The sequence below is a fragment of the Lynx canadensis genome, chromosome A2 (assembly GCF_007474595.2).
Source record: "Lynx canadensis isolate LIC74 chromosome A2, mLynCan4.pri.v2, whole genome shotgun sequence".
In the NCBI taxonomy this organism is placed as follows: domain Eukaryota; kingdom Metazoa; phylum Chordata; class Mammalia; order Carnivora; family Felidae; genus Lynx; species Lynx canadensis.
The window spans coordinates 163,730,509-163,752,581 of NC_044304.2; the positions used below are offsets into that span (position 1 = coordinate 163,730,509).

A 22,073-nucleotide genomic window follows, 5' to 3' on the forward strand; every position below is an offset into this window, starting at 1 on the left:
CCCTTTGTGTCATATGTAATTTGCCAAAGAGCCTTTTTGATACAACGAGACAGCAGACGCAGACAGCAACGATCGGTCGTTTTTTGAGGGGACTAAAGCACGTATGTGCTTAAATTGTCCTTGCATATTTTTGTATGTATCTTTCTAGTCTCCTGGGTTGCATAGTGGTGCAAGGCTGCTCTTCACCTGTGAATATGAATTCTGCCTTTTAGTCCTGCCTCTCCATTCTATTTCCTTTCTCTCCTAAAGGGTATTAACATTTTTTTATGGTTTATGGGAGAATGCTGGAAACCAACTTGGTATTGTGCTTTGTCCTTCCTCTGCTTTACCCATCCTTTGTCTTCTAAGCAGTTCTGTGTGTGAATGTAGATGTATTTACATGTAGCATTCTGTATACCCTCTTTTCCATCTTAATTTGTTTCACCTGGCAGCATATCTTAGTGATAAAGCCATAGTAACTATAGAGACTTTTCTCTTTCCTCTTTACAGCTGCATATTTTATTGTGTGGATGTTTCTTAATTTGTTCAACCAATTCTTTATTAATGGACAATTGGACCGATTCCAGCCTTCTGCTATTACAGAGAGTCCTATAGTGAATAGCCTTGTGCATACATTACTTCCTATTTTTCTGGGGTGGATTTCTAAGAGTGAAATTGCTAGGTCAGAGGATAAATGAATATGCAGTTTTAGTAGATGTGGCCAAATTTCCCTGCATAGAAACTGTACCACATAGGAGCGTTTCTCCATAGCCTCATTATCAGACTATGTTGTCAAGTTTGTGGGTTTTTATAAATTCAGGTGGGGGCTTATTTTGCTTATTTTCCCTTACTGTGAAAAAGGTTCTGCATTTTTTCATAGGGTTAAGAACCAGTTGTGTTTCTGTTTCCGTGACTGGTCTGTAGGGTTGTTGGTCCTTTCTCGTTGTGACCAGCAAGACTGGAAGATAATCCCTAAGTGATTTCCTGCCACCTTCTGCTCTCACTTTGTGTGATTCTCTCCCCATGTGTGGGAGTGCTTTTAACCAACAAAACATGGCAAAGATGATAGAGTGTCGGTTTCTTGATTCGCTTAGGTTATATAGCAAGGATAATGGGATGTCACTCCTGTGACTATATCATATAAGACTGTGTTAAGCAGACCGGAGGAGATTCCTCATTGCCGGCTGGATGAAGTTACTGTGTGGTGATGACCACGTGGCAGGGAACTGCCGATAACTAGGGTCTGAGGGGGTCTCCAGTCCACTGGGCCCGTTGTCGTAGAGCCATAGGAAATGAATTCTACCAACAACTTGATGAGTTTGGGAGCGGTTCTTCCGGAATTAGGCCTCCAGGTGAGAGTGGAGCTTGGCTGACGATTAGCGTGAAGTCTTGCTGGACCCTGAGCAGAGGATCCATCTAATTAAGCTGTGCTCAGACTCTTGATGCTTAGAAATTGTGAGGTAATAAATATGTGTTGTTTTGCTGTAATTTGTTATATGGCAGTAGATATCAACATTTTATTTTAATGTTTATTTTTGAGAGAGACAGGAGGGTCAGAAAGACGCCAGGGGAGTGTGCCAGGGGAGGGTCAGAGAGACGGGGAGACACGGAATCCGAAGCAGGCTCCAGGCTCTGAGCTGTCAGCACGGAGCCTGATGTGGGGCTCGGTCCCGTGAATCTCGAGATCGTGATCTGAGCCAAAGTGGCTTCACCGACTGAGCCACCCAGGCGCCCCTACAGCAGTGGATATCTAATACCAAGGTAATACCTTTTTGTCTGTGTTACAAGTTGCAAGTATTTTTTTCCTTTTTCTCGTTTGCCTTTTTATTTTTCTTTTGGTGTCTTTTGCCACCCCCAATTTTTTTGTTCTTATATAATCCAGTTTATGTATCTTTTCCAGTATTGTTTCTGAATTTTCAGTTGTAGCTAGAAAAGTTGTGACCCCTTGCAGATAATAGAGGAATTTACCTTCGTTTTCTTCTGTTACTTGTATGGTTTCGTCTTCTGTATTTATTTTTTTTAAGTTTTTTAATTTTAATTCCAGTATCGTTAACATATAGTGTCGTATTAGTTTCAGATGTACATTAGAGTGATTCACCAATTTATCACATTACTCAGTGCTCATCATGATAAGTTTACTCTTTAATGACCATTGCCTGTTTCACCCATCCCCCCTGTTCCCTGCCTCCTTTCTGGTAACCACCAGTGTGTTCTCTGTAAAGAGGCCGTTCCTTGGTTTCTTTGTTTTTTCCCCCTTTGCATGTTTGTTTCTGTTTCTTAAATTCCATATGTGAGTGACATCACATGGTATTTGTCTTTCTCTGACTTATTTCACTAGCTCTCTAGCTCCATCCATGTTGTTGCAAATGGCAAGATTTCATTCTTTTTTATGGCCGAATAATACTCCATTGTATACATATATACCACATTTTCTTTATCCATTCATGTATCAGTGGACACTTGGGCTGCTTCCATAGTTTGGCTATTGTGAATAGTGCTGAGTATACATAGGAGTGCATGTATCCCTTTGAATTTGTACTTTTGTATTTTGGGGGGTAAATACCCAGGAATGGGATTACTGGATGGTAGAGTAGTTCTATTTTTTCATGTTTTGAGGAACCTCCATACTGTTTTCCCCAGTGTCTGTACCAGTTTGCATTCCCGTCGATAGTGCACGAGGGTTCCTTTTTTCCCCCATATCCTCACCAGTACTTGTTATTTGTATTTTTTTAGCCATCCTGACAGGTGTGAGGTGAGATTTCATTGTGATTTTAATTTGCATTTCCCTGATGATGAGTGACATTGAGCATCTTTTCATGGGTCTGTTGGCCATCTGGATGTCTTTGGAGAAAGGTCTATTCATGTCTTCTGCCCATTTTTTAATTGGATTATTTGTGGGGTTTTTTAGATGTTGAGGTTTATCAATTCTTTATATATTTTGGGTACTAATCCTTTATCAGATATGTCATTTGCAAATAGCTTCATTCAGTAGGTCTTTTAGTTTTGTTGATTGTTTCCTTTGCTGTGCAGAAGCTTTTTGTTTTGATGTGGTCCCAATAGTTTGATTTTTCATCTACTATATTTAAATATTGAGTTCACATCAGATGTGTCTAGGTGTGAGGAGTGGGCCCTAGTGTATCCTTCACCATATGGCTAAGCAGTTGTCCCAAAACCAGTTTGCAAAAAGTCACTCGTTTCCTCACTGGCGTGTTATCTGTAATCATTTATACTAAATTTCTAAGTGCAATTGGGTCTGTTTCTCAAAATTTCTCATCCTGCCCCATTGGTTTTTCGTCTGTGCATGTGTCATGCTGTGCCATTTAGGTAAAAAGCTCTGGAGTTTGTTTACTACTCAGTAGGGCTCACCCCTGCTTATACTTGGTTTTCAGGATTTGCCTGGCTATTGCCTGCTTTTTCATTCTTTCCCAAATACACTTTATAATCAACTTGTTTAGCTCTAGGAAAAAAAAAAAATCTGTTAGTATTTTTGAAGTTTTTTTTTTAAAGAGAGAGAGAAAGAGGGAGACAGAATCCCAAGCAGGATCTGTGCTGTCAGGGCAGAGTCTGACGTGGGGCTCGATCCCACAACTCTGAGATCATGACCTGAGCTGAAATCAAGAGTCGGACGTTCCATCCACTGAGCCACCCAGGCGCTTCTGTTAGTATTTTAAATAGCTTATGTAATATATATAAGTTAACTTAGGGAGAGCTTTTATGATGTGGGGTTTCTCTGTCCAAGAGTAAGGTACATCTTTCCATGTGATCAAGTCATCTTTTGGGGCTCTCAGGAGTGTCTTATGGTTTTATTTGTACATGTTTAAGATATTGCCTGTTAAGTTTGTGCTTAGTGTTCTTAAGAATTTTTATATTTTTCAAAGATTTGTAGTTGTAAATGAGATGTGTGTTTGGGAGAGGTTCGATTTTTGTCAGATTTTGAGATCAGTGTCCTACTCATTTTATAAAACAGATTTGGAAGATTTCTTTTAATTATTTCTGCAGTGGCTTAAGTAGCATTAGGGTCATTAGATCTTTAAAGGACTGGTAGAATTCCCCTGTGAAACTCTGTGCCTGGTGGTTTATGTTGTCTTGAGGAACTTTCTTCTGAGAGAGAGAGTGCGTGCGAGCAGGGGAGAGGGGCAGAGGGAAAGAAGAGAGAATCCCAAGCATGGAGCCTGATGTGGGGCTTGATCTCATGACCGAGATTGTGGACTGTGAGATCGTGACCTGACCTGAAATCGAGAGTTGGACACTCAACTGACTGAGCCACCCAGGTGTCCCTGTTTTGAGGAACTCTTATGAGGTTATTTCTTCTGTGATGGTTGGTCTGTTTACATTTCTGTTGGGACTGGGGTCAGTTTGAGTAAGTCATATTTTCCTTAAATGTTACTCTTCTAATTGATATGCAAAGAATCATGTGAAACCGTCTTGATTTATAAAATTAACTTTTGCAGTGATTTCAAATTTATAATTAAGAAATCTTGGACTGAGAAAGGAAGACTTGGGACTTTTGCTGGCATACTGAATATTTTGCTTAATAATGACTACATCTAATGAAACTATTTTAACTGGTTAGCTGTTTTCTCCTCCTTCCCCTCCTCTTGACAAATGTTTATTCCCCAGGATGTGCTTATCTCATATATACTCTTCTCTAAGATTTTTTTTTTTACATGTTTATTTATTTATTTTTTTTTTTTTTTTTTTTTTTTTTTTTTTATTTTTGGGACAGAGAGAGACAGAGCATGAATGGGGGAGGGGCAGAGAGAGAGGGAGACACAGAATCGGAAACAGGCTCCAGGCTCCGAGCCATCAGCCCAGAGCCTGACGCGGGGCTCGAACTCCGGACCGCGAGATCGTGACCTGGCTGAAGTCGGACGCTTAACCGACTGCGCCACCCAGGCGCCCCTATTTATTTATTGTTTTTGAGAGAGAGAGAGAGAATATCCCAAGCAGGCTCCACACTGTCAGTGCAGGGCCCAACGCGGGGCTCGAACCCATGAACTGTGAGATCATGACCCGAGCCAAAATCAAGAGTTGGGACGCTTAACTGAGTCGGCCACCCAAGTGCCCCAAGTACGATTTTACATAGCACAGAATCAAGGTCCTGTAACCTCTTCTGGAAGAGAGATACACTCTGCATAATTTTTAATTACACAAACCAGTATTTGTTAATTTTTAATACTAGACACTGGGCCAAACAGAATGGGTTTGAAGAGACAGAAATGATCCCTGTCCCCTGAGGGGGTTGCTCACGGGCGAGTATAGTAGCACTTAGGCTCTAGGCACGTTGTTTATTGCCACAGCTCCAGCTCATGTATTTGGAGAGGATTCTTCTGTCGTTAACCGTACCTCCCCCAAATGCGAGTGTTGGCCTTGCGTTTTCCGGGCACCACACGCAGTCATTCCGTGTTCCTCTCTGTAGTAGTGTGATGCCAGCGATCATTCAGCCACACCAGAACCTCAGATCCGTCGGCCCCAGGTGGCCGGTCATTCCCGTTGGCACGTTGCATGTCCCTGTCCCCAGTCTGCTGCTTTTGTACCTCCCTGGTGAAACCCTGACTCTGCTCACAAGGCACCTGTCTCAGCCTCTACCAGGCCATGACTGCCTGGTCTCACTGGAAATTCATGTGCACAGCTGGTTAGCTTTTTGTTCATTTAACTTTTGGAAATGTATTATGTTGACATCTAACTGCTGAAGTTTTGGCTTTGTTAACTGTCCAAGTTTATGATCGAAAGAATTTGTTCACTAGCTGTTTTCTATTAACTACCTTTAGATGTTTGCTTTGGTCCTCCTTTTAAAGGCTTTCAGCCTCAGATATTGAAGCCATGGGTGATTGCCGATAGCAGGAAGAACAGATAGCACACTTTATTGTGTAGATGCTGGATTCATTATATGTTAGCGTGGATTAGATTAAAATTTCAGCTTTTGGGCTTCGTTTGGATGTTTTAACTTCTTCAGCAGTTAAGAACTGGTCATCTTATTAAATAACAGGTATCTGACTGCTTTGTACTTTCTTCATATATTTTTTTAGAGTTTTATTTATTTTGAGAGAGAGAAAGCAGGGGAGGGGCAGAGAGAGAGGGAGAGAGAATCCCAAGCAGGGCCCAAACTCATGAATGGTGAGATCATGACCTGAGCTGAAATCAGGAGTTGGACACTTAACTGACTGAGCCATCCAGGCGCCCCATACTTTCTTCATATTTGAGTGCTAACTTCTTGACCTGTCTAAAAACTGAGAGTGTCTCTGTTGCTTCTGAAAGACTGTTATGGTTAATTATATAAAATAAATGACCAGGGAGCCTGGGTGGCTCAGTTGGCTAAGCGTCTGACTTCAGTTAAGGTCATGATCTCGCGGTTTATGGGTTCGAGCCCCACATCGGGCTCTGTGCTGACAGCTTGGGGCCTGGAGCCTACTTCGGACATGTGTCTCCCTCTCTCTCTGCCCCTCCCTTGCTCGCACTCTGTCTCGCAAACATTAATAAACGTTAAAAAAAATTTTTTTAATAAAAAAATAAATGACCTGATTTTATAAGTTTCTCTCATTTTTATAGGTTCCTTAATTTAGTGTAAGAATTGACCAAGGAAAAAATTGCTCTCTAAAGAATTACCATAATATAGCTTGAGGAAAATAATATCTACCTGATCAAACTGTTGAGAGTTAATACATTCTGCAGTTCAGGAAGCAAGACCTCGATGTTTGAGCTGTTGTGTTGAGGATTGGGAGGGGTATTCTGGGAAGAATTTTGAACGGAGTTGACCAAATCCTATGGGTGAGGTCTTGAGGAGAAAACTTTTTCATTTTGCCCACAGGTCGCGGCAGCCAAGAGGGGACTTAAGATCATGCAGTAGACAAAGTGGAAAGTAGTCTCCTGTTTATATCACAAGGACCTTTATTTAATTTGTGAAATTGGACACTGAGAGCCTGTTGTTTTTCTTTCTTTACCTCTTCTAATAATAACTATGCCTGTTCTGGGTAGTTTCATACTGCTGAAATAAGGCAGTCATGATCTCTGTGCATAGTTTTAAGGTATTGCTTCGCTCAAACATGATAGCAATACATTTGTTTATAAATTCCCAGGATTTTGCAAACATATTGATAACTGTATTACAGTAATTGATTCATTAAACTCTATGAATACTTATTAAATGTTTGCTGCATGCCAGGCATTGTTGTAAGCTCGGGATACTGCAGGAAATGAACAGATAAAAGCTTTTGCCCTACTGAAGCTTACCTTCTAGCAGCAGGCATGGACAGTAAATAATACGTAATTACGTAGTGTGTAAGAAGGCGGAAGTTGCAAGGAGTAGGGAAGATCAGAAGTGCTAGTATTTGGCGATTGAGTTGCAGTTTTAAATATGGTAAAATCTAGAGACTTACTGAGAAGGTGATATTTGAGCAAAGATTCAACAGAGGTGAAGTCTGTTGAGGATGAAAATTAGTCTTTTGAAAAAAATTTTTAATGTTGGTTTATTTTTGAGAGAGAGGGAGAGTGCAAGTGGGGCAGGGGCAGAGACAGAGGGAGACAGAGGACCCAAAGCGCGCTCTGCACTGACAGCAGAGAGCCCAACATGGGGCTCGAACCCACGCACCGCAAGATCACGCCCTGAGCCGAAGTCAGACACTCAGCTGACTGAATCACCCAGGCGCCCAGGGATGACCAGCATTCTAGACAGAGGGAAGGACCCATGCATAATCTGTCAGTGGGAGTATGATTGACACGTTTGGTGACCCGTAAGGAGACCTGTGCCTAGAATGAAATGAACGAGGAGGGAAGTAAGGAGAGGTATGGTCAGAGAGGTGATTGCAGAGGAGGTAGGGACTTGTGGGTCATTGTAAGGAACATGTGGTCACGTATACCATTCATATTACATATTAGACCTAATGAGGAGGAGGAAAAAGTTAACATTGTTGAATTTGTGCTCTATTCCTTCGTTCTGTAGTATCATTCAGCAGCTGCTACGTGCCATTGCTTGTGCTAAGTGAAGGAAATACAGTGAACAAATGAAACAAAAGCTAGCTACAGTCTCTGGTTCTCTCCATCCACTGCAAATCACTGTTTTGTGTGTTAATCACTGTACCTGATACTTTACATATCTTATGTAATTCTAAGTATTTTATTTTATTCTAAGAATCAGGTAAGGTAGATTGTAGTATTAACTTGAATACAGTTGATGAAAAGAAGGCTAAGAAAATTTGGTGATTTGTTCAAGTTGCATAGCCAGTATGGGACAGAATGGGACTAGAACTTAATCTTGTCTTTTCATTACACCATCGGTTCCCACATCTGGCTGTGCATCAGAGTTCACCAGGAAGCTTCTTATCAAAGCTACAGATTAAAGCCTCTGCTTTCAGTAATAAGTTGAACTGGAACTGTTGAATCCAGTATAGGCATTAGGGCAGGTGCAATCTTTGATTGGGAATAGAACTGTTTTCTTCAGGTTGCTTATTTTGCATAACAGATTTTAAGAGCCTTAGGTTAAAAGAGTCCTATAATTTTACGGTGCAAAGGGACTTTACTTTAGATAGACTGTCATGATACATGAGGTACTTGCATTTTCCTCATGAACAGCCAGAACCTGAAAAAAATTACCACACTGAAAGCAATCCAGAGCAAAGGTAAAATATCCTTTAACATGGGCAAATAAACAAGTAGCTGTTTTACTGCTATTGGTTTTCCAAGCACTGACACATTGGCCTGTGCTTTTAATTGTCGAATCCTTCTAGTTTTCGTTCAGCGCCATCCATGTATCTTCTCACATTTGAGTCTTTGCTAACGGCATGCACAGGGGTCCTAAGTAAATAGTTGAGAAGTTCTACTTGGTTATTTAGCAGACAGTGGCTGTGAACTTGGTAGATGATTCACAAATGTCCCGAAGGGTCTAACATAGCCGTTCTTCTCTTTCAGGAGATTGAAGATGACTCTTCAGCGATGTTAGGTCTATAATGGGAAGTGTCACAGCTCGATATTTCTGTTACGGATGCCTTTTCACATCTGCGACCTGGACGGTTTTGCTTTTTATTTATTTCAACTTCAGTGAAGTGACTCAGCCACTTAAGAATGTGCCCATCAAGGGGTCCGGGCCCCATGGCCCTTTTCCCAAAAAATTCTATCCCCGTTTCACTCGAGGCCCAAGTCGAGTGTTAGAGTCACAGTTCAAAGTAAACAGAATTGATGACATGATAGATAATCATGTTGAAGATCCAGAAAAAGGCAACACGAAATTCTCTTCTGAATTGGGTAAGTGTGTTCGACTTCTAGTAGCATGTCAGAGTATTTAATCATTGGAGCTTTAAGCTCGCTCGGTTCTTCGAGTCATGTGTTGCAGAGGGGATTAGAAATGGGTCATTTTCACCCACCAATTTATTTTGTTAATGAACTCGCTGAGGTTCTAGGATTTTGCAGACTCAGTGGGGAGTTATATTCTAATTTACTGTTTCTGACTTCAATATTTTATGAGGACTTGGGAGAAAGTAATAAGGTCCAGAATAGAAAACAAAGAAAAGAAAGAAAGAAAAATTAAGTGACTGGAAAGAAAATGGAACCTATGGGGGAGGATTTTAATTGTTAGCATTATTTAATAAGGGAAAGAAATGGTTGAAAGGTAACTTGACCATATAGAACATATTTTGAAAGGCAGAGTTAATTAAAACAGAACATAAACCATTGGGTTTAGAGGTAAGCTGAGATTACTTATATCTAATAAGATTTCTACTTATAAGAATTGTTAAGATGCTGGAGTATATTAAATATAGGAGTTTATAAAATCTTAGTATAAAAGAAACTTTTTTCTTCAGAAGTTATATTCTGTTCAATCTGGAAGTGAGAATCTACTGTATGTGTCTTTTGCACACTGTAATTCTGGAGTCCTGGTTTTAGCAGTTTTATTTTAAGGGATAAATGAGCCATTTTGGTTACCGTTAAAACTTAACAAAGAAAGAACTTTAATCTTGTCCTTAGAAATCTCAAATAATAAGTAATGTTAGGAGTAAAAGAGATTTTGAGAGATTGAAAGATCCACAATTAATAAAGGAAAGGTTAAAATAGATTCTTTTTTCATTTGATCATAGTTTCAAAGAAATAAAATCTGTTTCTAGGACTTCATGATTTTCTAATACATGCAGTTGAAAGTATTTAAAATGACAGGAGGAAATGGAAACTAACACCTCAATTTTCATAAAATAGACTTTCGGACCGCTGTATAGGCCTTTTAAAAGCATTAACAGGAAAGTTTCTAGCTTCTTTATGTATTCACCGTCATTTTGGTAAAACTTTGCAGGCATGATTTTTGATGAACGTGATCAGGAGTTGAGAGACTTGGGCTATCAGAAACACGCCTTCAACATGCTCATCAGTAACCGCTTGGGTTACCGCAGAGATGTGCCCGACACCAGGAACGCCGCGTACGTTTCTCGCTTCTCGCTAGTGTGCGCGCCTGCGTTTTAATGACGTGGTGCTGTTAGTGGCAGCGTCGTAAGTCACGGGGACGGGGTTGATACTTTGCAGTTTGACTTCGGTATTCAGGACACTAGACCACTTAAGACAGATTTCCGCTCCGCCTGCCTTGAAGCCCCGTGGGCTGAGATTGTACTAACAGCCTTCCACGGCTTGCTGCTCCCTTGAAATTTAAAATCATAGGGAAAAGCAGGGAGGTGCTAACCGCAAATAATTAGATAACCTTCTGAGCATAAGTTCGTTTTCGATGTTTATTTATTGGATTTGTGGTAAAGGGATCAAAAATCAGTGAAGAATTTTAGTCATCGTCTCGCTTTTCTGTCTTCATTATCTTTGTTGCTTCAAAGGCTTTTCATTCGTGTGGTTGGCCAGCCCGTCCATAGACCTTTTTGAACACCTTTGTTTTCTAGACACTGTATTAGGTTTGGGAATAAGCAGAGTAAGGTGCGGTCCCTGGATCACAGGGCTTAGGATCTAGCAGGGGAGTTAGATAAGAAATCGAGTAATTGCGGTGGTAAATGAGGGCTGTGGTAGGAATTGGTGAAGTGGGGACCCCCAAACCAGAGCGGTCAGGGAAGGCCTCATTGAGATGAGCAGTGTACAAGGGACACCTCCCGTGCCTGGGGACACTTCCCGTGCCTGGGGGACACCTCCCGTGCCTGGGGGACACCTCCCGTGCGTGGGGACACCTCCCGTGCATGGGGGAAACCTCCCGTGAGTGGGGACACCTCCTCCCGTGCCTGGGGGACACCTCCTGTGCCTGGGGGACACCTCCCGTGCCTGGGGACACCTCCCGTGCATGGGGGAAACCTCCCGTGAGTGGGGACACCTCCTCCCGTGCCTGGGGGACACCTCCCGTGCGTGGGGACACCTCCCGTGCCTGGGGGATACCTCCCGTGCCTGGGGACACCTCCCGTGCCTGGGGACACCTCCCGTGCCTGGGGGACACCTCCCGTGCCTGGGGGACACCTCCCGTGCCTGGGGACACCTCCCATGCCTGTGAGACACCTCCCGTGCCTGGGGGACACCTCCCGTGCATGGGGGAAACCTCCCGTGAGTGGGGACACCTCCCGGGTCTGGGAGACACCTCCCGTGCCTGGGGGACACCTCCCATGCCTGTGAGACACCTCCCGTGCATGGGGGACACCTCCCGTGCATGGGGGACACCTCCCGTGCCTGGGGGACACCTCCCGTGCATGGGGGAAACCTCTCGTGAGTGGGGACACCTCCTGGACCTGGGGGACACCTCCCGTGCGTGGGGACACCTCCCGTGCCTGGGGGACACCTCCCGTGCGTGGGGACACCTCCCGTGCCTGGGGGACACCTCCCGTGCGTGGGGACACCTCCCGTGCGTGGGGACACCTCCCGTGCCTGGGGGACACCTCCCGTGCCTGGGGGACACCTCCCGTGCCTGGGGGAAACCTCCCGTGCATGGGGGAAACCTCTCGTGAGTGGGGACACCTCCTGGACCTGGGGGACACCTCCCGTGCCTGTGAGACACCTCCCGTGCCTGGGGGACACCTCCCGTGCATGGGGGAAACCTCTCGTGAGTGGGGACACCTCCTGGACCTGGGGGACACCTTCCGTGCGTGGGGACACCTCCCGTGCCTGGGGGACACCTCCCGTGCGTGGGGACACCTCCCGTGCCTGGGGGACACCTCCCGTGCCTGGGGGACACCTCCCGTGCCTGGGGACACCTCCCATGGATGGGGGAAACCTCCCGTGAGTGGGGACACCTCCCGTGCCTGGGAGACACCTCCCGTGCATGGGGACACCTCCCGGGCCTGGGAGACACCTTCCGTGCCTGGGAGACACCTCCCGTGCGTGGGGACACCTCCCTTGCATGGCAGACAGATGGAGTTGGTACACTGCTTGGAAAGGCACTGACAGCAGTCACTGTGGCTGTAGCAGAAGAACACCAGGAGGCCAGGGGTAGCCAGGGCCCAGATGCGAGAAGGCTTGTATGCTGCACGAAAGGACAGGGAATTCTAGATTTTATTCTGTAAGCTGGTGGTTTTTTATGATTGTTGCTTAAAGCCACCCAACCCTTTTTATCACATAGTTGCTCGATAGAAGCTTTTCTGTTATCCTGATTTATGTCCTGGTTTACTCAAGTGTTTTTCTAAAGTTGGGCAAAAAATAGTTTTCAGATACAAAGTTTTATATTATTTTCTTTTGAATGTTTATCGTGGAGAAGCTGATCATTAGCTTATGAGTGCTACATTAAAAACCTATAGTGATTTCATACAAATAACATGTTTTTATGTAAACTCTGTACCAAAAAAGAAAAAAAATCATTTTTTAAATATTGACCTAAAAATAAGCGGAGTAGCAGGTATTGGAGGGAGGAATTATTGAAATGTAAAACTCTTGAGTAAGACACGTGATGTTTTCTTCAGTGGTTTTTAAAAAACTGTCATTACAATGTAGGAAAGAGGCTGAACAGGGGCAGTTAATGTTGAGTGAATAACGACCTAAAACATTTGAACCTTCTAAGATGTCGCCTTTTCTCATACATGCCTTTACAGATGTAAAGACAAGTCTTACCCCGCGGACTTGCCAGTCGCCAGTGTCGTTATCTGTTTCTACAATGAAGCCTTGTCTGCCTTGCTTCGTACGGTGCACAGCGTTCTAGACCGCACGCCAGCCCAGCTCCTTCATGAAATCATCCTTGTGGATGATGACAGTGACTTTGGTAAGGGCTGTTGCAGTTGATGCCATGGGATCTGGGCTGTTGATCGTGGCCGTGTGAGCACCAGCGTGAGCATGAGTGGAGCTGACTGTCGGGATAGGTGGTGGACAGGACCCTCGTCCGCAGAGTGGCAGTGGGGTCAGCAACAAATAATGTCTGTCGATTAGAGGAAACAACATTGTCTTTGTGATCTTTTTCAGACTGTGCCATTTAAGTTTGGCCCTTGAAATTTTTCCCTTGGCTTATCTTTAAGCAAATTTTTTTTAATGTTTATTTACTTTTGAGAGAGAGAGAGGGAGAGAGAGAGAGAGAGAATGAGTGGGGGAGGGGCAGAGAGAGAGGGAGTCACAGAATCTAAAGCAGGCTCCAGATTTTGAGTTGTCAGCACAGAGCCTGATGTGGGGCTCGAATCGCAAGCTGCGAGATCATGACCTGAGCTGAAGTCGGATGTTTAAGCGACTGAACCACCCAGGTGCCCCCCTTGGCTTATCTTTTTAAAAAATTGTTCTATTTCAGAATAACTATAGATTAGTAACAGCAAGTTACAAAGAGGTCTGTTACCTCTTCCCCCCATTCCTCCCATTTCCCCCATTGGTTATTTCTAACGTGACGCTGGCCCAACATCCAAACCAGGAATTTGTCCTTGGCACCGTGTGTGTACGCAGTTCTGTGTCATTTTATCCCCTGTGTAGGTTCCTGGAGCCACCGCTGCGATCAAGATACAGACAACTCCCTGACCACAAAGATCTCCCTCATGCTAGCTTTTAATATTCACACCACCCACCTCCTCCACCCACACCATCCCTGATCCCTGGCACCCCTAATCTCTGTGATTTTGTTTCTGTCTCTGTGATTTTGCCATTTCAAGAATTGTTACATAAATAGAATCGTGCAGTTTGTGACCTTTCGAGATGGGCTTTTTTCACTCAGCATAATGCCTTGGCTTATATTTATCTAATAAGTCTGTTACACCGACCGTCCCCAGATAAAAGTGGATTGCTTTGTGATAGCTCTTAGATGATCCCTGAATGCCAGTGTTTTATGATTCAGTACGTATATTACACACTTTTCTTTTTTAAATTTCTTATTGAAGTATAATAAATTTTAGTGTTATGTCAGTTTTCGTTGAACTACGTATTGATTAAACAGTTCTGTACGTTACGCGGTGATCACCACAGAAAGTGCAGTCCCGTCGGTCACCGTACGATGTTATCACAATATTACTGCCTATATTCCCTCTGCTGTACTTTTCATCTCTGTGACTTGCTCATTTTTTTTTAATGTTTATTTATTTGTTTTGAGAGAGAGTGAGTGTGTGCATGCACACGAGTAGGGGAGGGACGGAGAGAGAGGGAAAGAATCCCAAGCCTACTCCGCGGTAACAGCACAGGGCTGGATCTCAAAACTGTGAGATCACAACCTGAGGCCAAATCAAGAGTCCACGCTTAACTGACTGAGCCCCCCAGGGGCCCCAGGATGGAAGGCTTTTTATTTACGCTACTCATTCGGCTCTCAGCTACCTTGAGAGAGGTTATGTCCTCGTTTTATAGAGGAGGAAATGTTAAGTAATTTGGTCAAGGTCCCATAGCCGTTACGTGGTAGAGTTGAAATTGAACCTCTAGTCCACGTAGCTCCAAACCTTCTGTTCATTACGGCAAGCTGCAGAGGTATATTAATAAATTGTATGCCAGTTACATATTTTTCATTACCCCAGTGTTTATTAAGCACCTCTTACCAACAGCAGAATTGGTCTACCAGTTAAATACACAAAGTGAGGAAAGGTACACTGAGCCCAATGGGAGCAAACTACTTAAACCTTGGTAAAAATATTCAAATAGCACAGGAGAAAATTTAGGAAGGTTAATAGAAAACAAAACTTAATTTCAAAAATGAATGATTAAAAAAGCAAGAACGTGAGTCTGGACCAAATAGGATGTTGGCTAAATACTCAATTGTAGAATTGATGGTGCCGATATTTTGTTTTTGTTTTTTTTTTATTTTTTTTTGGAGAATTTTTTTTTTCAACGTTTATTTATTTTTGGGACAGAGAGAGACAGAGCATGAACGGGGGAGGGGCAGAGAGAGAGGGAGACACAGAATCGGAAACAGGCTCCAGGCTCCGAGCCGTCAGCCCAGAGCCCGACGCGGGGCTGGAACTCACGGACCGCGAGATCGTGACCTGGCCGAAGTCGGACGCTTAACCGACTGCGCCACCCAGGCGCCCCAATGGTGTCGATATTTTGTTTAAATTTGTGGTTTTTCAGTTTGTAGCTATTTTATCTAAAAGCAAAAATTCATGCTAACTTACAATGGTTTATCTACTAACAATGGAAAGAATTACTTCTTAGATGATCTTTGAAGTTATGAAATTGAAAGGTGAATGAGCTAGAATGTATAAAAATTATTTAGTGCACTTGGAAGGTGCTAAATTAGTAAAAGGACATGTTTAGTGTTGTTATATAATTTTTGGTAGGGGCAGTAGAAGTTGTGTCGACTATTCTGAAATGGAATAATAGCTAATAAATTACGTTCAAACAAAAGACATTTGTATCTCGTTTTTTGGTTTTGTTTTAAACCTGATTTATGTGTAGTCAGCTGAAAATTGATTCACTCCAGGTACTCATTTCAGACCTTCTTTATGCAAAGCATTGTGTTAGTTGCTGTGGAAATACAAGTAAGTCTACAGGGTAACTGTTCTGACTAGTGTTTCCATTCTTATCCTTCATGTTTTCCTTTCTCTTCCTCAGGAGATAAGCTGCCATGCTTTTTGAAAATAAAGCAGCAGTGGGGCGCCTGGGTGGCGCAGTCGGTTCAGCGTCCGACTTCAGCCAGGTCACGATCTCGCGGTCCGGGAGTTCGAGCCCCGCGTCGGGCTCTGGGCTGATGGCTCGGAGCCTGGAGCCTGTTTCCGATTCTGTGTCTCCCTCTCTCTCTGCCCCAAAAATAAATAAATGTTGAAAAAAAATTAAAAAAAAAAATAAAGCAGCAGAAGATTCTGTAATATTTACTTGATAATCTGTTGTTGCAAGTACCAGGTGCAATTTTAGAGTAGCTGTAAAAAACTGTCTTTGTACATGTCTCATGTGGTTTTACTATGGGCTCTTTATTTTCAGATGATTTGAAAGGAGAACTAGAAGAATATGTCCAAAAATACCTCCCTGGAAAAATTAAAGTAATAAGAAACACAAAGCGTGAGGGACTGATTCGAGGAAGGATGATCGGAGCGGCCCATGCTACAGGTACAGCTTCCTGCCACTCTTCTCGGTGGGTGTTGGGCGACAAGGGCTTTGTCCTTGGAGCCTCATTCTGCAGAGATCGGTTGAAAAGTGAGTATCTTAAATGGACACTGTCAGGAGAGACGAAGCTCGTTCGCTTTGGGAAGGGCCTCTTCGTAACGCCAACCCCTGCTGTCCCCAGACGCAGACGCCACGGAGGGGGGCTCTGGAGTCCAAGCCGATCTGTTTTCTTGGGGGCCCCTACTGTGAATTACTGCTCTGCTCCTCACGTAGGTTTGGGTGTTGTTTAACTTCCATAGAGAAGAGTCCAAGAAAAATTGTAACTGAGCTTCTGTATTTTTTTTAATACAACCTTTAAACTACGTGTACCCAGACTGTTTGGTTTGAATTGTGCCAGTGCTTCCTTACTACGAATACATACCGCTGGTGATAGGGCATCATGGTTTTCCTTGGAGAAATGGGCTATAATATTAAATACTGACTTACAGGGGCACCTGGCTGGCTCAGTCAGTAGAGCATACAACTCTTGATCTCCGGGGTTGTAAGTTCGAACCCCACATTGGGTATGGAGATTACTTAAGAATAAAATCTTTAAAGAATAAAAATAAATAAAAAGCAACTTACAAAACTCCAAAGGTACCTTCTTCAAAATTCCCTCTCAGTCCTTCTGATTCCATCAAAGATAAAGCCTCCATTTTACTGATATATCTTTAAAACCTTTCTAGCATATACTAATCTCCCCTTTTAAAAAGAAAGAACAGGTGTTAAGTTTCACCTTCACCAGAAAATCTGGTTAGTCCTCAGTTATACTGCATCGGTTCCGTTATATTTTTGTGTGTGGGTGTAGGGTTACCTCTGTAAGGTTAGTGATCTTGATAAAATTTTCCCGTTAAAATTTATTTAAGTTAAATGAATCAGTTTTAAGATGTTATATATATAATATTGCAGGTAGTTGCATGGATAAGGCCAAAAAACAAACAAACAAAACCATGAAGGTAATTTGAGAATTCTGGAACTTTGGGGGTGGGGGACATTCCCTCGTAGCGACATCTCCTACGTTCCCTGTATGCCTCTTGCATCAAGTTAAAAATGCAGGATAAAAATCTTTATGGTTTTTATTTTACTAACTAGAAGAAAGGCTACCCCATCGGCTCATGAGGGCCACTTCAGCCAACAAGGTTGGGGAATTGGAAAGACGGGAAACAAACAGGAATGAGAATGTGGCAGCTGAGTGGCGACCTCAAGGGAGAAGGGAGCCCGTGTCACTGTCGTGGCAGTCACTGATAATTGCAGTCACGTTTCCGAGTCACCAGTGAAAATACGTTCCCTGTCCTCCGTTGACTGAGGCAAGGAAATGTACCCTACGTTTAGAGGTAGTTTGATTTCAGTAATTGTAATAAAAACATCCACACACAAAGGGCCACTGTCCTTGCACCACACTCCTTACCTTTCTGTCCGGAGAACAGAATTGGTCCCGTGAGACTTGGAATCTCGTCACCGAGCAGAGTGAGTGTGTTTGCACGCGTTCCACACTCACAGCAGTGGCTTCAGGCCCGGCTCGCGACCAGCTCCTCCCCCCACCTGCAGCAGAGGACGGGTGTAGCTGTGGGGCTGGAGGGCGGCCGGTTGTATTGCACGTCGCACGCTCCAAGCGGCCGCCTGTCGTTTGCCCCCTCAGGAGAGGTCCTGGTGTTCCTGGACAGCCACTGCGAGGTGAACGTGCTGTGGCTGCAGCCCCTGCTGGCCGCCATCCGGGAGGACCCGCGGACCGTCGTGTGCCCCGTCATTGACATCATCAGTGCGGACACGCTCGCCTACAGCTCGTCCCCCGTCGTGCGCGGAGGGTTCAACTGGGGGCTGCACTTCAAGTGGGACCTCGTGCCCCTTTCTGAGCTCGGGGGACCGGAAGGAGCCACCGCACCCATCAGGTGAGACTCCTTCTGCAGATTCGAAAACTCCTATCGGCGCTTCTTCCAAAGAGGAAAAAATATTTTAAAGGTAATCCCTTCTTTGCAGGGAGCAGAAGCGTTACAAACTCGAGTGCTTCCCGAATTTCATACGTGGCGCCCGCTGCTAAGGGAAGATGGGTGGCTTAGGGTTTCCAACCTAGCAAGGCAGACGAGTAGGATCGGCAGTCCTGGGCGTAACCGTGTGGCACACTCGAGCGGCGCGCCCGTTTGCACGTTGATTATTGCAGTTCCCTGTGTCGTCTACTTGCCTTCGGGTCTCTGCTCGTGTGTGTGGCGCTGGGAAGAGCGTTAGCCGTAGAAGCCGTTTCTGTAATTAGGATCTTTAGGGTGGATTCCTGCTGCACCGTCGTAGGTCGCAGCGTGTGAATTGTTTCCAGTTCCCCTTCATATTCTCAGTATTACACATCTGCTTATATGTTATTCCTTGTTTTCTGTTATAAATTTCTCGTGTAGACTTTAGAGGTTTGTCTGGGTTTCTGCTTTTTAATGTCTTTGGACCTACAGTTTGGGTTTTCTTCCTGTGGAAAGATGGCGTAGGTAAGAAGTACACACACAAATAGGCGTACTGTGCACACGACTTAATGAATGGCTGTGATCTGAACGCCTGTGCTGTCACCCGGGTCCACGGACAGCAGCTGGCTGCCCTCTGGACTCTTGTTCTGGTCCACAGCCCCCGCCCCTAGATGGGTCATCACCCTGACCTGGTCCCTGGTAATCATTTCCTCGCTTTCCTTTACTTTCACCACGTCTGTGTGCGCCCGTGAACAGTACAGTGTAGTGATTTGCCTGTTCAGGGGCTTCGTATAAAATGAAGCCATTGGACTCATTTTGTCTTGCTTCTTTTGCTCAACATTGCTTGAAAAAATTCCTGTGTGGGGGCTCGTGGGTGGCTCAGTCGGTTGAGCATCCGACTTCGGCTCAGGTCATGATCTTGCGGTCTGTGGGTTCGAGCCCCGCGTCGGGCTCTGTGCTGACAGCTCGGAGCCTGGAGCCTGTTTCAGATTCTGCGTGTCTCTCTCTCTCTCTCTCTCTCTCTCTCTCTCTCTGCCCTTCCCCTGCTCATGCTCTGCCTCTCTCTCTGTCAAAAATAAACATTAAAAAAATTTTTTTTTTAAATTCCTGTGTGTCGCAGTGTGTAGCTGTACTTTATACAGCAGTGCAAGCGGTCACGTTCTGTTACTATGTCATAACCTATTTATCCAGTTTGCCAGCGATGGGGAGGTTGGTGGTTTTCACTTGTTTTAATGTCACAGACGGTGCGGTTACCAGTGTTGTTATCCATGGCTGCTGGTGTACAAGAGTGGGATCGCCTGCTTGGAGGCCTGACTCGCTTCTGCCTTTAGTAGAACCTGTGTGCCCCACACCCAAGGGACTAGAGTGCCGGTGGCTCCTCAGCTGGCCTTTGGATGCTTGCCAGCTTGCTGTCATCTGACCCACATGATGGAGGGGAGACCTTGGCCGGCTCCAGGGGCCTGGCGCGGTCTTGTGGCAGAGTGTGGTCGTCTTGTCCCTCAGGCTTTGCATGACAGTCTGGTCCATGTCTTGCTGATTTCAGTGAGCCCAGGGGTAGGTGCGACCCACCCTCCCCTCTGTCAGGAGCAGGGCTGCGTCTGGGGACGTCCCTCAGTGTTTCCGGTCTCTGCAACCTCACGTCCTGTGGTCGGAGGCACACGGTAGTGGTCCCTCCGCCTTGTCCTGTCCTTTCGGACTGTCCGTGCTGTTCTTTGGGAGAAGGTGAAGCTTGCGCAGAGCGAGACGACGGAGCCCCGGCTGCCGTGTGTCCTCAGTGTTGGTGCACTTGCCAGTTTTTGCCTGTTTCATCCTCTTTATCAGCATTGGTTTTCGTCGGTTTTTTTTTTTTAATACTTTAAAAAAGATTTTTTTAATGTTTATTTAATTATGATATAGAGAGAGAGACAGAGTATGAGCGGGGGAGGGACAGAGAGAGAGGGAGACAGAATCCCAAGCAGGCTGCAGGCTCCGAGCTGCCAGCACAGAGCCCGACGCGGGGCTCGAACTCACGAACCGCGAGATCATGACCTGAGCCCAAGTCGGACGCTTCACCGGCTGAGCCACCCAGGTGCATCCCCCCCCTTTTTTAAATACTTCTCATCAAAGACGTGTATTCAGTAACAAAATAGTACACTTAGAATGAAGAGTGGCTGACGACCCTTTCCTCTCTCTTCCCGGTCCTTCTCCCCAGAGGCCAGTTCCTGTAACTATTTTTATTTTGGGTCTTCTGTTTCTTGCTTCTTTAACTCTAGACGATGGATGAACGTACTCCTGTCTTCACTGTCAGACTGACTTAGATCCTTTTCTGTGGGAAGAGCGAAGATTCCGCTCATTTACGTTCAGTGCCTTCTCTGTCGCCCGGCTGTGGAGTGTGGTTTTTGTTACTGTATTGCTTGGAGAAAGCTGTCACTTGCTCACTTTGAGAGCATCACCTGACACTCCTCCTTGTGCAGCAAGGACATCAGGACCCTTTCTCCTTGTGCCACTTTCCCCCAGTTTCTTCCCCTTTCTAACGTGAGCTGTTGCACTTTTATGATACCAGGGTTGCAAGCTGCTTAGGTTGGATGTTTAGATTTAAAATTGTCATCCCTTTTCCTTTTCTAATACATGTATTTAAGATGATAAACTTTCTTACAGGTTTGGCAAATTATGACATATCATTTTTTACCATTCACTTTAAAATATTTTCATCATGAGGTCTTCTCTGCCCCATAGGTTATTTAGCACTACATTTATTATTTTCCAGACATATGTGGGTTTTGTAATTGTATATTCCTGGCTTAATTACACCGTGGTCAAAAACTATTCTGTATTTTAACTCTTTGAAAATTGATGAGATTTGCTTTATGGTTAAGTGCATGAGTAAATTTTGTAAATGTTTCTTGTGTGCCTGGAAAATGTTTTCTCTGGTTGTTAAAAATGGGATTCTGTATTAGTTTGGTCAAGTTTATTGTATTATTCAAATATTGCATACTTTGTTTAAAAAAATTTATGGAAGTGTAGCTGACATATAGTATTATATTAGTTTCAGGTGCACAGCTTAGTAATTCAACAATCCTGTACATTACACAGTGCCCACTGTGATGAGGGTTGTTATACTTTTATTTTTTAATTTACATGTTATATCGGTTTTTAAATGTGGTATATTATGGGGCGCCTGGGTAGCTCAGTTGGTTAAGCATCCAGCTCTTGATTTCAGCTCAGGTCATGAGTTTGAGCCCCACATGGGGCTCTGTGCTGACAGTGTGGAGCCTACTTGAGATTTTCTCTCCGTGTCTCTCTCTCTGCCCTTCTGCTTGTGCTCTTTGTCTCTCTCAAAATAAATGAGTAAACTGAAAAAAAAAATATATGGCATATTAAAGTTTCCCACTACAATTGTATATTTATTTCTCCTTGTAGTTCTTTATATGTTTTCTTCATATATTTTGAGCCTGTCTTAATGGATGTATGAACATTTAGAATTATTAAATCTTCTGGTAAATGAAACCCATTTGTTCCAGACTTTCAGAATAGTAAAACTTTTGCATTATAGTGTGACATTAATATGACTGTTGTAGCTTTGTTTTGATTAATATTTACATTGTGTAACTTCCCTTTTGTTGTCAGTCTTTCTGGGGTCTTATATTTAGATGTGTCCCTTGTAAGCAGCGTGTAGTTGCTTTTCCATATTATGATTTGTTGTTGAACCAGCATGAAAAACTTCCTTTAATTTAGTTGCTTGCATTCAATATT

General features: G+C 44.1%; 1 protein-coding gene across 3 annotated transcripts in view; it reads left to right on the forward strand.

Moving 5' to 3' along the window:
• The window catches only part of GALNT11 (polypeptide N-acetylgalactosaminyltransferase 11), a 44,778-nt gene that overhangs the window by 12,120 nt on the left and 10,585 nt on the right, over window positions 1-22,073 (forward strand). For 2 of the 3 annotated variants that reach the window (XM_030308868.2, XM_030308870.1), the window contains exons 2-6: window positions 8,884-9,216; window positions 10,256-10,379; window positions 12,960-13,126; window positions 16,237-16,362; window positions 18,038-18,287. In XM_030308868.2, the coding sequence (XP_030164728.1) occupies window positions 8,922-9,216; window positions 10,256-10,379; window positions 12,960-13,126; window positions 16,237-16,362; window positions 18,038-18,287 (962 nt within the window). In that variant the 5' untranslated portion in view covers window positions 8,884-8,921. Of the gene's footprint in view, window positions 1-1,719; window positions 1,741-8,883; window positions 9,217-10,255; window positions 10,380-12,959; window positions 13,127-16,236; window positions 16,363-18,037; window positions 18,288-22,073 lie in introns of those variants that run through there. The other variant, XM_030308869.1, reaches the window with a different exon arrangement.